The sequence below is a fragment of the Sesamum indicum genome, linkage group LG1 (genome assembly GCF_026168435.1).
Source record: "Sesamum indicum cultivar Baizhima isolate 11 linkage group LG1, ASM2616843v1, whole genome shotgun sequence".
Taxonomy (NCBI): domain Eukaryota; kingdom Viridiplantae; phylum Streptophyta; class Magnoliopsida; order Lamiales; family Pedaliaceae; genus Sesamum; species Sesamum indicum.
In genome coordinates, this window is record NC_142657.1 from 3753554 (window position 1) to 3768676 (window position 15123).

Here is a 15123-nt window from a genome sequence, read left to right on the forward strand (position 1 = left end):
TTGCTTCTTTACTTTTAGGACAGGTGAAATACAACCCCCCATACGGAATAAAACATGTCATCCAAACTGTGAAAGACCATACAAGATACGATTACCATACCAAAAGGCATGGTATAGTTTGAAGATGGCATATGAAATTATTTGCGGCACATGGGAGAGCTCAGTTTGAAAGCTACCCAAATACATGGGAGCTTTCCAAAAATATAATCCAGGAACTATTATTGAATGGCAACACAAAGCCTACCAACTATCAACCAGTGCATATGTGCTAGGATACGTCTTTTGGACGTTCAAATTGTGTATTGAAGGGTTTCAATACTATCACAAACTTATCAGTGTAAATGGGACCCATTTGTACACAAAGTACAAGCACAAAATGTTGATTGTTGCTGCCATAGATGGAAATCAACAGGTACTCCCTCTTGCTTTTGCAATTGTCAACGAAGAATCATTTACATCTTGGAAGTGGTTTCTTAGACAATTGAGCAGTCATATTATAGGGGGCGACATGGTATCTGCCTTATTTCTGACCGTCATCCTGGTATCATTAAAGTAGTACGCGAAAGTTCGAATTTTGTGCCACCTCACGGTGTGCACCGGTATTACTTGGGGCATGTGTATTCCAATTTCAACAGTCATTTCAAAAATATTGTGTTGAAGGATCTTTGTTGGAGAGGTGGCTCTGGATATCAAATCAGGAAATTCAATCGAATTATCGAAGAGATAAAGAGCCAAAAATTAGCCGCATTTGAGTATTTAGACCAGATTAATAAGAAAAAATGGGTAGCATCTCATGATGGTGGATGACGATGCGGTATTTTGACGATAAATATGTCGGAATACATTAATAGAGTATTGAAATGGGCTCGATACCTACCGTTGACAGCAATTGCTGAGACGCTTCAACGAACTATCCATTATTTCATAAGAGGTTAGCGAAAAGTATTGTAATGTTGGCCAACAAACCAACTGTGGACGGATTTTGCATATAAGATGTTCACACATTAGCAACAAAATTCTGTTGAGCATACCGTCAACAAATACCATCAGTTCCAACAGTCCACCTCGATTGTTACAAGACGTTAGAATGGACATGGACTCAATACCCATATTTGTCAAAGTTACGAATCGAAAATATTTTTGCGGCAAGTGGACTCAAATTGGTATTCCTTGCAGTCACGCTTAAAAGGTATGTATTGCATACATGATTAATGCTGCATCAAATGGTGAAGGATTATTATTATATAATGGCTTACAAGAATACGTATTCTAATTCATTTGAACCTGTGCATTCCGAAGATTATTGGGATGTCCCGAGATTTGAGTTTGGTCCACGACACTACTATTCGTATCTCTTCACACTCTAGTCGAAATCAAACATCACGTATTCACAAAGAGATGGATTGAGCGCAAACGCGTGCAAGGCAATAAGCCCAATAACGAAATTCTTCTACACAATCAAATGTGCGGGTACCGGGTGTCAAGAATAATTATATAGTTCATTCTATTTTTTGCAATTGTACAAAAAAATATACACATTACATTGTGTACTTGATTGTAATTTTTTAAATTAATACAATTTTAATATTATGATTAATTATAAAAAATTTAATTAAATAAAATTTTAAAAAAATAAAATATACCAAGTCGTGGTTTCAAACAACGACACGGTGAAATTTTTAGAAAAAGATTATTTTTTAATTCAAAAACCACGTCTCATTATATTATTATTATACTATTTACATAAATTATATTAATATAATTTGTTTATTTTTTATTAATAAAAAAATAATTAACCCAGTAAGATCACATGCAAGCCATCATCGCTTTAATGTACATAATTGCAAGGACTAGAGCGTTGAGACAACTATAATACCCAACAAGCGGTATGTCATCATCTGACGCCAATGAACTCCTTCACAGAAACCTTTTGACGTAACTCGTTCACTTGTTTCTCTTTTTTAAATATTTTAGCAAGCAGACTAGGTATTGTTTCTTTTGCCCTACGGCACATTGGTGGATCAACCCACTAAAAGACATTGTAGTGGGACTCCTACATGAAGCTACAAATGATAAAAAAAATTATCGGCATTAGTTGTTATAACAAGAAGATAACATCACAAACATATAATTAACGGTGAACTAGGGTCAATTTGACATACTCCTTCATCAGGGTAGCCTCAAAATTGTCGATCAGGATTAGCATTTGTCCACGACGTACGAACAACAACCTCTAGTCCACACAAGCAAGTGCGCATGACATTGGATTCGACTAGAAAAGTATATTCCATCGGATTGGTAGGTGAACCGCTACTAGAACGTGATTGTGATGGATTTGTGGGATTATGATTCATCTAACATAAGTAGAAATTTTAAAATATTAGACGAGAGCGAAATCATTTTCCAAAAATAGGCATATTTTTACTAATGTGTCATACCAAATGGGTAGCTACTTGATACACTTTTTAACCGGGTTAAATTTATTTTGGCCCCTTGTGATATATCAAAATATCAAAAATTCCCTTATAAAATTTTTAATATAAAAAATCATCCATATGTTATGAATAAATAATCACACTGCCCCCTGGTCAACTTGAACCTATTTTTTTAGAAATAATGACTAAAATATCCTTTATAGTCAACCAGTCAAACTAAATATATTAATATATAATTATTTTGTTTTATAATATATATAATTTATAACAATTAAAATATATTTATAATATATATAAAAATTAAAATAAAAACTATAACCCCCCACCCACCCGCCCACCCCCAATCTTCTTCCCCGGCCAACCCACCCCCCCGCCTCCCCCTCCCCTTCCCACGCCCCCTGCCCGTCTGGACAATCTGGGCGACCGGCATCGCCACCGCCGACCGCGTCGTCCTCGCTGCGTTGGGCGACGGCGCACCCTCCTCTTCAGCAGTGGCGGCGGCTTTTTAAAAAAAAATTATAATTTTTAATTAATTTAATTAAAATTATATTTTATTATATAAATAATTAATATATAAAACATATTTTATTATTAATAAATATATAATCTTATATATATTAGATGTGAGAGAAGGGAAAAAATACAAAAAAAAAAAAGTATCTTTATAGCAAATTTGCAGTCAAGAGAGAATGTGGCTCAATTTCTGTACGGAGGAAATTTTTTTAACTTTATTTTATATTACAGGGGGCTATTCGATACTTTAATTTTCATAGGAATTTTTTTAAACATTCCTATTATCACAGGGTGTCTCTGAATTTTCCCCCTTTTTAACCTATAAACTATTGAATATTATACCAATTCCAAAGTGCAATAAAGTTCTGCAATAGTAGGGGAGGCCAAACTTGGTACATAGGTAGAAGACAAAGCAGAATTAAGAAAACACATTGGAAGATTTCTTGGTAAATTAGCAATTTCTTCTTAATGATAAAGTATGGTGATGTGCAGTTACAGTAATACAGGATCGATATATACAATTACTAAATGACGCATTAAACAAAAACACAAACCAAATGCTTTCTTACCAAGGGATCACAACATAGCATCATTCACTCCATTAGTCAGAATTCAAATATTCCAAAAATAGTGGATCACCAGCTATAAAACAAAGATAGGAATAATCAACAATAAGTATGACTACGGGGCCTAAAAAACAAAAAATATTACAAATTCATCTTAAGGTACACAAAGACCGTTGGTATAAAGCAAAAATGTGAACGATACTCTTACCTGAAAACCTCCGATTTAGGGTGCAGTTGTCCTTTCCCAATGATGAACAAACACTTATGAATTTATACTTTTGTATATAGTACACATTAATTAAAATACATCAATAATTCCAATTCAATTACTACATCAAACTACACAAATACATTAATGTCTTAAATTTGTGTTAATTGATCTGATTGAACCAGTTTACACAGATTGGACAACTTCATCATATTTACTAAAGACATGAACTTTAAGACTGGATCACTGACATTTATATGTTTCAAAAGCTTCAAAATCCTACTCACCAAACTAAGGAAATTCAATTCCAAATTGCAAATACATCAAGAAACATTCTTCTCTGTCTCTTTCATCACAACGTGTCTCTAAAATTATAATGATTTTCAACAATTGAACCCATTGTACAATGGTCGCATTTACTCAACTGTACACCAAATCACATGACAAATACATATCAAACTCAATCTGGATCAAGATTGCCCCTATAACAGCTCCTGCAGATGTACTGTTGAGAAAAAAATCATAAAATTTGGAATATTGTTGAATGTTTAAGCCAAAGGAGGGATCATACTAGGAACTCTCAGTACATTCAAATTATATGACAATCAGAATTACTTATACCGAATGCGCCGTGTTTTCAGAGAATTGAAACTAATTTATACACTCAAGAATCTAAAATAGAATTAGCCATCCGCAGTCTCCCTACAATTTAACCATAAAAGCTGCAACTGCAACTGCAATTATATACAAATATGCTCAGCATTGGAAGCAGAAGAAAGCGCAAAAAACATCAAACTAGTGATTATAAATAGTTTGTCTTTCAACTTTAGTACCATTGGCGGTCACGTTCCCTTTCCCTCCTTTTGGTGTAGCCATAACACATCGATGAGCCTCAATGTAACGTGAGCAGCCGACGTCTAAACTCATCCGAGGATTCAAATTCTTCATAAGTTCATGCTATATGCTCAAATTGTCTTGTATTATTGCCATCCAAAGCTTGATAGAGCAGTAGTAATGGAATGAGAGATCACCGCAAAACCAGCCTCTCTTTCATCTTTAGTTCCTTCAGCCGCTTTTTCGCATATAATGTGACAACTGCCGTTGCTGCTGCAGTAAGGCAAAAGCCACCAACATTCAAAATGATCTCAGGAACCGACATGGAGTGGCGACCAGATGAAGCATTAGCTAAAGTTTTTATGAAGATGCCACTGCATTTAGACAAATGCCGCATTAATCAGGATATATTTGACAAAAACAAACAAAAAGCATGCCTACTGCCTCCCTATGACAATTATCACACAAAGGAACCTCAAGGGTTTAACAATTACCCAAAGTAAGAAAATTGTCGATACAATTTTTCACCCCACTGCACCCATTCACCAAAATAAAGATACAAAAACAAAAATAGAATTTCTATTGCAAACAAAACACGAGAACACAACTAATCATCAGATAATCAAAAGCAGCAGGAAACAGATAGCAGATGACACACACATGCTTTGAATGTAAAGTAAGCGCAATTTTCAATTATGAATGATTCACTTTCTTTGGCCTGAAATTCCATTGCCGAGTAGTCTAAATAGTATTTTCTCCATTAGTTTTTCCAGTTACAAGTATATAGGGAGACCATGCAGCATTAATGCAAGGAGCATGCAAGATCTTATGCTGAATTTGAACCATGCATGAAAACAAGATGTCGCTTCAAAAACATCATTTTCAAGGCAATAAGAAACATCATCAACAGCATACAGAAGATAAAAACTTGTCTAGCAAGAAGTGTGCAACACCTCAATACAACAAACTAAAGTATGTACCATTCATGCACAACCAAGTATACATGTTCCAAGTTCATGGCTTTAATAATTTCTTCTTGCACAGAGACGTTTTCTTCTTTGTTTATTCATTTGCTGATCAGAGAAAGGGGGGAGAGAGAGAGAGAGAGTTCTCACGTGTAAAGCGTAACAAATATTTCTGGTACCATTCCTACCAATGTTCCCAACAAGTAAGGACCATACTTCACATCCGTAGCCACCGCACAGTAGTTGTAGATGATGTATGGGAAAGGAGAAATCCTAATAAATGCGACAGCTCGGAACTGATTAAACAAACTTCCCTCACCTGCTAATCTTATAACTGAAGCTTTCTTTGGATATTTATCTAACCACACCTACAGATAAGAAAAGATAATAGAGTCTGGAATCCAAATCAAAGTCATAATACTATAAGAAACACTTTCGCAAGTCAAATATACATACTTGAATTCTGTGATAGAAAAGAGAACCAATGAAATATGGAACAGAGACACCAATGCTGACTGCCCCTATGATCAGCAGAAACCCATAAACATATCCAAAAGTCATTCCAGCTACCCACATGGATGGTGAAGAAGGTAAAAGGAAGGATGGAAATATTGTTAGAGAACCAAAGATTATAAGAGCTAGCTTGGTTCTGCTGAATGTTTCAATCTCCCAATTTATTATGGGGACAATTCCCTGGAAAAAAAAGAAAACAATCACAGTCAGTTCAGAAAACAAATCAAATCAAATTCCAGCTTTTCAGTCAACTCACTGGCATCATGGCAATATGAACAGCATAACAAAAGATGATGACCAGGGAAGAGAATTTAATAATAATAATCAGAAAGCGTCGGTAAAAATGCTGGCCAAGCATTACTCATACGACTTTCAACTTTTATTTGCAGTAACAATGGAAAATAGCATGCTTTTTTCGCATCTCAAGTAAGCTATACTTCAACTAGAAGGAACTTTGCCGTATGTTCGAGTTCAAACCTCATGTGGCATGTACGGCTCGTTGTTTTATAAGTGTATTATGATTTAGCAGTGGCTGGCTAACAATTCTTGATCCAATGGGACAGTGCTTAATTTCTAGTTTATTGGTGAGGCTACGATAACTAAGCTGGAGAAAATGTGCCAACAAGCTATGTCAAAAAGAACATCCTATGACAGCTAAGTTCCTTAGCTGGGGCCTGGAGGGTAACCACAATGGGTTTAAGTGGATCTAATCTTTTGTCTCACCAGAAAAAGAAAAAGAAGGACTTCAACTAAAGGGGACAATGGATGAGCACAAAACTGATATAAACTACAACACAGAAGCTTTTGGTTATCAAATACTGATGTAGGAAATGATAATGCTGTCCCCATGTTTAGTGTAGCCACTGCACAGAGAGCTCCAAGATAAATGGATTTAAACTTATAGAAACAGGTAGAAGACGTGATTGGATCAAGTATAGACACTAAGCCTAAATAATAGAATTGAAAAGCAAATCCAGAGTGGCAACTCCTTATTGTCCAACCACAATTTCTATCTTTTAGGTCCATCTTTTACAAATTAAAAGTTGCCAATGAATAATTACAGACGGACTATGCATACAGAACACCTGCTCTAAACTCGAAAAGGCTTCAGAAGGCTACAAAGGCTGGCAAAACACACAAATACACTCAGCTAGAGTCAACCCCAAGAGTAAATAGCTCAACACCACAACATCCTGAAATAAGAGGCCGAAAACCACTACAGAAACAACTCAAAAAGAACACCAAATTTTCCTAAACCCATCAGTTGTCCACCGCCCCCCCCCCCCCCAACAACATAAAAAACAAATCCAGAAAGAGGGTGGAGGGGGATTAAGAGAAGCAGGATGCAACAAACAAATACCTTTCAATCAACAAAATTGCAAACGTATCTTTTTATCCATTAACTCAATAAACTCCCTCAAGCTAAAACGGACAAAGAAGACGATGCATTTCTTGGCCCATCACACACACACACACACGCCAGTTGTTTAAAAATGTTCTGTAATTGCCTCATCACATTCACAAAGAAACGACAGTAATACACACATACTACCTCAAAAGAAATCATCCCAACACACGAATTACACAATCAAGAGGCAAATCACATAAATGCATGCATCTAAACACAAATTCCGGAAGTTTGAATTGGGAAAAGAAAAAAAAATAACCGGATATTCGCGTAGAAGAAAATTAAACCTTATCGATGACAAAAGGTCCAACCCATTTGAAGATCACGGCAACCAGAATGCCAGCGACTACCACCCCAAGTACCAGCTTCGTCCACCACCACAACGACCACCACCCTCCGTCTCCGGTACCTCTACAAGAAGGCGACGTTTCCGACTGGCATAGGGCCCCACCATACCCATCACCACCGTCGCCGCCTTCTAATTTCACGTAATCCCTCTCCAACTTAAGATCCTCATCGCTGGCAATGTAAGTCATCACAGACACGGATCAAAAGCCAGCCCGATTAAACCAGACTTTCACAATCATCAAACGACCAAAAACAAGATTAGTTTGTGGGGGGCCCGCCCGTTGCGGGAGCTTCAGATTCTCACAGTAACAGTAAAAAATAGCCGTTTCTCTATCATTTTTGTTTTATAGTATAATAATTCTTTGTCTCGTGTTTTCTTTTTTTGGTATATAAATTTAGCCCAGGAAAGATGAAAAATGTAGGACAATGGATGAAGAGAAGGAGAGGGAAAAACGGAGAGTGCGATAGACGAACTCTTAAGCAATCTTGAATTTTGTGGGCTACACGACAAGAAAACGAAGAAGAAGTAAGGGAAGACGATGAAGAGAGAGACTTTCACTCTAATCTAAGTAAACTCACTACGTTAAATGGGATGATGTTGGCTTCGAGCACTCCCAAATTGCACTTCTTTTTTCTTTTTAACAAACTAGTGGTCTGTGCAACGCGGTTATTAGGTGTATATACTAAATAATGTTTTATGTTCTTTAAAAGTATATTATAAATAAAAATATAATATACAAATTAATATATTATATTAAAAAGAGAAAAAAAGAAAGAAAATTAATTTAAAAATTAATCAAAAAATTAAAAAATTTGAATAAATTAATTATTCAAAACAAGATAATTTTTCAACTAATATTCAAAACAATAATAATAATTACGATATTCTTTTATTGATATTGTCTAATATATATGTATGAATATGTAAATGAGATCCATTAATTCATTAAACTTGGTTATAGGAATCTTCTATATTATTATGGTTAGTTTCTTATATAGTTAATTCAAAATATAAAAAAAAAATTCACAATCTTATTCATAATAAAATTGATAATTTATATGTATTTTTATTCTTTTAAAATACACATATTAGAATGTATGAGTGTTTGTTTTTTACATATTGTAATTGATATATCATAGTTTTCTAATTTTTTATAATTAGCACTACCAAAAAATGCATTTATTATAATAAAATAATTGTAACAAAAGCATAAGTTGTCACAAAATACTAATATAATTATACAGGTGATTGACTTTATACTAAAGACCACAAAAACCACACCAACCCAATTTTACCGTAAAGTGCAGTTTTTATGATTGTCGGGTTGAGCATGGACAGACCTTTATGAAGACTGCAAATATTGAATCAGACCAAAAAATGACCTAAATTATCCCAACCCGCACCACGTACAATCCTATATTTGGCGTTCCAAACCCATTAATATATATGTATAATTTAAGTTTTTATTACATTTATTTTGTGTGCATAAAAGTAAGTTGGCCCAAAGAGGTCCAATGGGCACAAAAAGAATAAAGAAACGAAAGGCCTATGGTAGCTCCGGGTGGCCCAGGACATCCCACGCCTATAACGAACCTAGGAGGCGAAGGATGTCCCAGCCCACAGTCTAACTAGGTAAGTCTAAACAGCTCCCGACCCGGACCATGGTTAAAGCTCGACAAAACATTCAACCCAAAAGGCCCACAGACGTGGCAGCCCACACTCCACAGTGGCATTTAGTTGGCCTAAGTGTCAACAGCCACCTCCGACCACGTTAGCTCAAGGAGTCTCACGTGAACAAGGAGGGTCTCCTTGGAGGCTGGAACTCTTCACAAGCCAGGGGTCTCCCAAGATAAAGATGATTCCTACTAAAGCACTTCTAGCTATGGATAAGTATGATTTATCCCTTATTCCACCATCCCAACCAACTCCCACAAGATTTTTGGGAGTGGGATACACCCCTTGCAAATGGGAGCACTCCCCCTATAAATACAGATTTAGTCTCTCTAGGCATGGGATACCTCTCTTACTCTCTAAATTATCCCTTAACCGCTTTTTAAGTATATTATCACGTGTTCTTGCACTTTTCACCAACTTTGTTCATCATATATCAATTTTTAATTTAAATTTGCTTATCTTTTTGCTTTATTTCATTTTGAATCCAATGCTAACTTGTGCGTCAGAGTCCTAATGCCTTTTTTGCAGGTGTCCCCTTTAGGATTTGCGTTCGATTTGACTCAAATTTTGAACAATAGTCTATATTCATTGGACCCATGCGTTTTTACACGGATCATGTGGCGCCGTCTGTGGGAATACAAAGTTAAAGACGTGAATCACAATGAAAACACCTAGCAACGCATTAAACAAACAAAAGACTATGGAGATAGGTGGTAGGGCCCAGGCCTTTACGGTTGAGCTCGGGACACCCCTGGCCCCCGCCAGTAGGACGACAGTCCCAGTACCTCCCAGGCCTACTAACTCAGCCTCGACGCCACAGTACCTCCTCGGACACCTCTTTGGGGGAGCTCCCCCAGGACTCGTACGGACTACAACAGATGATCGCCACGGCCATACGAGACCAAATAGCGACATTAGTCCCAGCTCGCGCGGCAACCCCGTTCGATGTGGATGTCCTAAAAGAGGAAGGTGAAAGGGTACCACCTGTCCTGCACCATCGGTTGCAAGAGGCAGGGACCCCCCTCGCAAACCTAGTAGTAGGGGTGGGCATCGGGTCGGGTACCCGACACGTCGGGTTTCCAAAAAATGAACCTGAACCCGAACCCGACTAAGTCGGATACCCGACCAATCGGGTACCCGACAGTCGGGTTCGGGTTTTTTTAGCTTCATTGAAATTCTGCAGACTCTGAACAGATCTAAAAATCATTGACAAAGCTTATGACAATAATAAGGACACCATGCAATGTGACTGCCAAGCAATCAAAAACCATAAGCAATTGTTCCAAACTATCAAGTAGAGCATCTGACTAAAATACTGATCCAACTTCAATCATTAATTCAAAAGATGGGCACAAAAATTGCAAATTTGCAGACTTAAAGTGCAATGAACATGTATCTTCCATCGAACTCTTGTAGACAGTTGTTGAAATTCTATAGTTATAGATAATATAAAGCATCCATTAACTAAAACTCCATGCCTACAGACTGAAAAAGCAACTAGCTCCTATCACATTTTCATCCTCGAGTCTTCGACCTGTCAAGCATTAAACATACAAAGTGGAAAAACTATTAGAGAAAGTCAAACAGATTAAAAATTTAATATTACACAATGAGGTTCTACCGTTCTAATACCTTGTCAAAAATTTACAAGTACCAGTTAGCACTTAGCACCATTAAATGTCAATAATTGTTGAATCAACCCCCAACTTAGTCAACTCTACAACAAAATAGAAAGTAGTTGACAAGTAAAATATATAAGTAGAATATATAGAATTGAACAATAATCAAAATACAAGAAAAAAAATAAATAAGTACCTTTGTCAACCACTTCAAGTTCACTCAAATCCTCCTCAATGCTAAGTGGTTTGGAGTCTTTTCGTATTCAATCTTGAGTACAAATAAGCGCTTGCACTATTTTAGGAGACAAAGAGCTCCTAAAAGTGTCAAGAACACAACCACCGGTACTAAATGCGGATTCCGAGGCAACAGTTGAGACTGGAACTGCTAATATATCCCGAGCCATTTTGGAAAGAATGGGAAACATTTGGGCGTTTACTCTCCACCAATTTAGTATGCTAATATATCCGGAGGTGGGCGTTTACTCTCCACCAAGACAAAAATATGCAATTTAAAAAACATGGTCGAACAAAAAACTCTGTCAACTTTACGTGTATGAACAAAAGCAACACTTCTTCCATTTTCAATCCTTAATCAGGTTTCCCAGGAGAAGGGGTTTGTGAAAACAAGCTTTTTGATTACTTATGTTAATTGTCCAACGATTGCACCTCAGGTGCAGTTCAAATATCAAATATTAGTTGAGGCACTTGGTGCTTTGAGCCTCATCCCATGCACATGAAGATATATCACAACAGAAATCAGAGAACAGTAATAGAAAATAGCGAAAAGCCGAGAACCTCTATAGCAAAGCAATTTTCTGTTTGTGCATACAAATTACAATGATGTTCCTTCAAATTTTCAAGCATAATCAACAAACACTTCAATTTGGCATTTCAACAAACACTTAACATGCATAGAAAGATAAAAAATGTACCTTCAAATTAAAATGCAAGACAAACCCAACAACTAACCAAAAATCTAATCTAATTTCATAAAATATGCATCACCATAACTCCATTATTAAGAAATTACCTAGCAAAATAGCGACGACGAACTTTATCGGTGAAGAAGGCGAAGTCGCGGACTCGCGGTGGTGGCTTGGTCGCGGTGGTGGCTCGGTCGTCGACTCGTCGGAGAAGGGAAGAAGAAGATTGGACCGTTGGACTTGGAGACTTGGAGAAAGAAAGAAGAGAAAGAAAACACCGAGGAACCCGTTTGGACTTGGAGACTTGGAGGAACAAAACTCACTTATATCCCGATTGGGTTCTTCGGGTAGCATCCTACAACCCGAACCCATGAAAATATCCGATAAACCCGATCCGATTCGTTGCTATCCGATTGGATCGGGTCGGGTCCCGAACTACCCGACCTGTTCGCCCACCCCTACCTAGTAGGACGTCCCTCCTCATTGGCTCACACATCTAAAATGCCTGGAGAAAGGCCTCCAAGGTGTCTAGTACCAGATCGCAGGAGTGCCTTTGGAGAAGTAGCAAGGCGTCCGCTTCAGCGAAGATATCCTAGTAGACGACTTCCCCCTCAATTGGAAGGAGCCCAATTTGCCAGAATGTGATGGAACCACAGACCCGCAGGAGCACCTATCCTGCTTTGAGAATGTTGCCCTTCTCCAGCGTTACACCGCTGGGGTTAAGTGTCGTGTGTTCGTAACTACTTTCACATAGTCAACCCAACAGTGGTTCAATCAATTACTTTCAGGATCCATTCGATCATTTGGAGAATTTCACTCTCTCTTTCTCCATCAATTTACTAACATTAAACATTATCGAGAGACAATCATAAGTCTTTTTTCTTTACAACGAAAGTGAAGGGGAATCACTGAGGAAGTAGCTTCAACGATTTAACTTAGCAGCCCTAGAGGTCCCTACTGCTACATCTGATACACTAATTTGTGCCTTTACACAGGGATTACAAGATGTGAATTTTTTCAAGTCCTTAACTAAGAAGATCCCTCCCACCTTTTACATTCTCCTAGCACTTGCTGAGCAATACATAAATTTGAAGGAGGCTAGGGAGTACAAGAATGAAGTCCTTAGTGAAAAATGCAAGGAACAAGAGGACGAGGACCTACTCCAACCAAATGCCTTCTCAAAATAAGCCCTACCCTGAGGCAAGCATCCTCCTCGAAAAATAAGCCCTACGCCCAGGCAGGCATCCACCTCAGAATATAAGCCCCACTCCCTAGGCAGGTATCCTCCTCAAAAATAAGTTTTTCCCCAAGGCAGGCATCTTTCTCAAAATAAAGCCTTGTCTTCCACACAGGCACAGAGGCTCTCTTCCATGCAGGCACCTAGCCCTTCTCATGCATGCACTTAGGCCCTTTTCTGGGGGACTTGTAAGCTTTGACCCGTGCAGGTACCTAAGCCCTTCTGCGCGGAGGCTGTTAGAATAGGTGACCAGAAACCAATTAGATTGGTCTGGATGTAATCTATTTTGACAATACTCGATATAATATAATATAATTCAGTGAATAAATGAGTTTTCACTATTGGTTTTATCTTTGTTGTGCTCATTCATTATGTTTATATATGCTTAACATCACAACAAAGCCTACAAACCATAGACAACCAAGCAGTTGGACTACGCGTCGTATGGTAGGTTATGAAATCAACTATTGAAAGGTTGGGTCTGCAACGTTTGAAGTCGGGAGCTCTAGATTGGGTATCGAGTGTCCTACAGAGACTTACAGTAAGAGTCACGTTCATTTTATGAGTGCCATATTTCATCGGCGACAGACGTAGGATGTATATTCGATCTTAGTGGGTTGATTGACTAAGTGTCGAATCGATTGAACTGACTCATGGGGATCTTCATATGGATGCATTGGAGGCTTGGTCGGTATGACTTGAGTCCCCAGCTCTGTTAGTACGGAAGTAGTCGTCAGACTTGAGGAGCTACGGCAGTCATGTGCATATGATGACTATATCTTGGATCTAGCAAGAGGTGATTGTGTCACAAACATGATCATTATAAGCTTTGTCCAGTGCAGTCAGATTATGCAGCAAGGACGATGAGTTTCAAAAAGAGGATCCATCCCCTGTCAGTATATGACAGAGGTATCTTCTACGCACTTGGAGACGCGTTCACGCCTTTTGAACCTATGGCCACAGTGGTTGATCGAATAGGAAAAAAAAGTTCCTATGTCGAGCAACTTAGCATAACACAACCTCAAGCTTTAAAGGATAGACGCCTAGTGCAGGATGGGAACCGATGTCAAATTTCATGCTTTAGACTAAGGCCGGAAGATGGTAGACGAAAGGACCATACTCGTATGGAATCAGGAGCCTAGATTTCACATACATATTCATCTAGTATCTAGTGCTATGGACCATTGCTAGATAGCCGCCTATAGTAACGGGCTCACTTGATCAATGGTTGATCAAGGATGACCTATTAAATTGGATTTAATTAATCATCTATGTTGGATACTAGTCCAACTCTAGTTGAAGGTGAACCTAAAAAGTCACACACAAATCACCGAGGAAGAGTAAGGAATTAATTTAGAATTAATTCCATAAGGTATAAGTAATTAGATTACTTACACGTGGGGTGATCTATTAGATGGATAGTCCAGGATTAAATTAATTGGATTAATTTAATTATACTTGTCTTAATTAATGAATGAATTGGATTTATTAATTAAGAGGCATTTTGGGCTTATGTATTTAATTGGATTAAATGATATTGGGCCCAATTTAGTTCAATTTAATTAAATTCAACGGACCTTGAATTTATCTTATAAATTTGGTCTACTAGCCAATTGGTGGAAGGAGAGTTGACCAAGAATTACACTTTTGGAAAGTGCAAGTTTGGCCATAGTTAGAAGCTTCTCTATATGTCATGATTGGATCATACCATATAGATGAAGAGGTTGCTTTGTAGATAAGTGGAATGTATCTAGACACATTTCCACTTATCTATACAAGGTATATATATGTATTGTGTATAATTATTAAGCAAATAATTACATAATACACACAACACAAAAATCTCTCCTTCTCTCCTCTCAATTTGGCTGCCCCCATC

General features: G+C 37.6%; 1 protein-coding gene across 1 annotated transcript; it reads right to left on the minus strand.

Annotated features, from left to right (window-relative positions):
• Nucleotides 1-4356: 4356 nt before the first annotated feature.
• LOC105156589 (SNARE associated Golgi protein family) lies at nucleotides 4357-8407 on the minus strand. The gene is made up of 4 exons (XM_011072764.3): nucleotides 7730-8407; nucleotides 5978-6214; nucleotides 5672-5889; nucleotides 4357-4930 (listed from the first exon to the last, which is right to left on the minus strand). Exons 1-4 carry the CDS (start codon nucleotides 7976-7978, stop codon nucleotides 4750-4752), a joined length of 885 nt encoding a protein of 294 aa, XP_011071066.1. The 5' UTR covers nucleotides 7979-8407; the 3' UTR covers nucleotides 4357-4749.
• Between the last annotated feature and the right edge of the window lie 6716 nt (nucleotides 8408-15123).

Excerpts from the sequence above, each read along its gene's own strand:
- LOC105156589 (XM_011072764.3), bottom strand. The coding sequence starts at position 7,978 with ATGACTTACATTGCCAGCGATGAGGATCTTAAGTTGGAGAGGGATTAC. Across the intron at positions 6,215-7,729 it reads GACCTTTTGTCATCGATAAG|GGAATTGTCCCCATAATAAA; the intron begins GTTTAATTTTCT and ends TTTTTTTTCCAG. Across the intron at positions 5,890-5,977 it reads TTTTCTATCACAGAATTCAA|GTGTGGTTAGATAAATATCC; the intron begins GTATGTATATTT and ends TCTTATCTGTAG.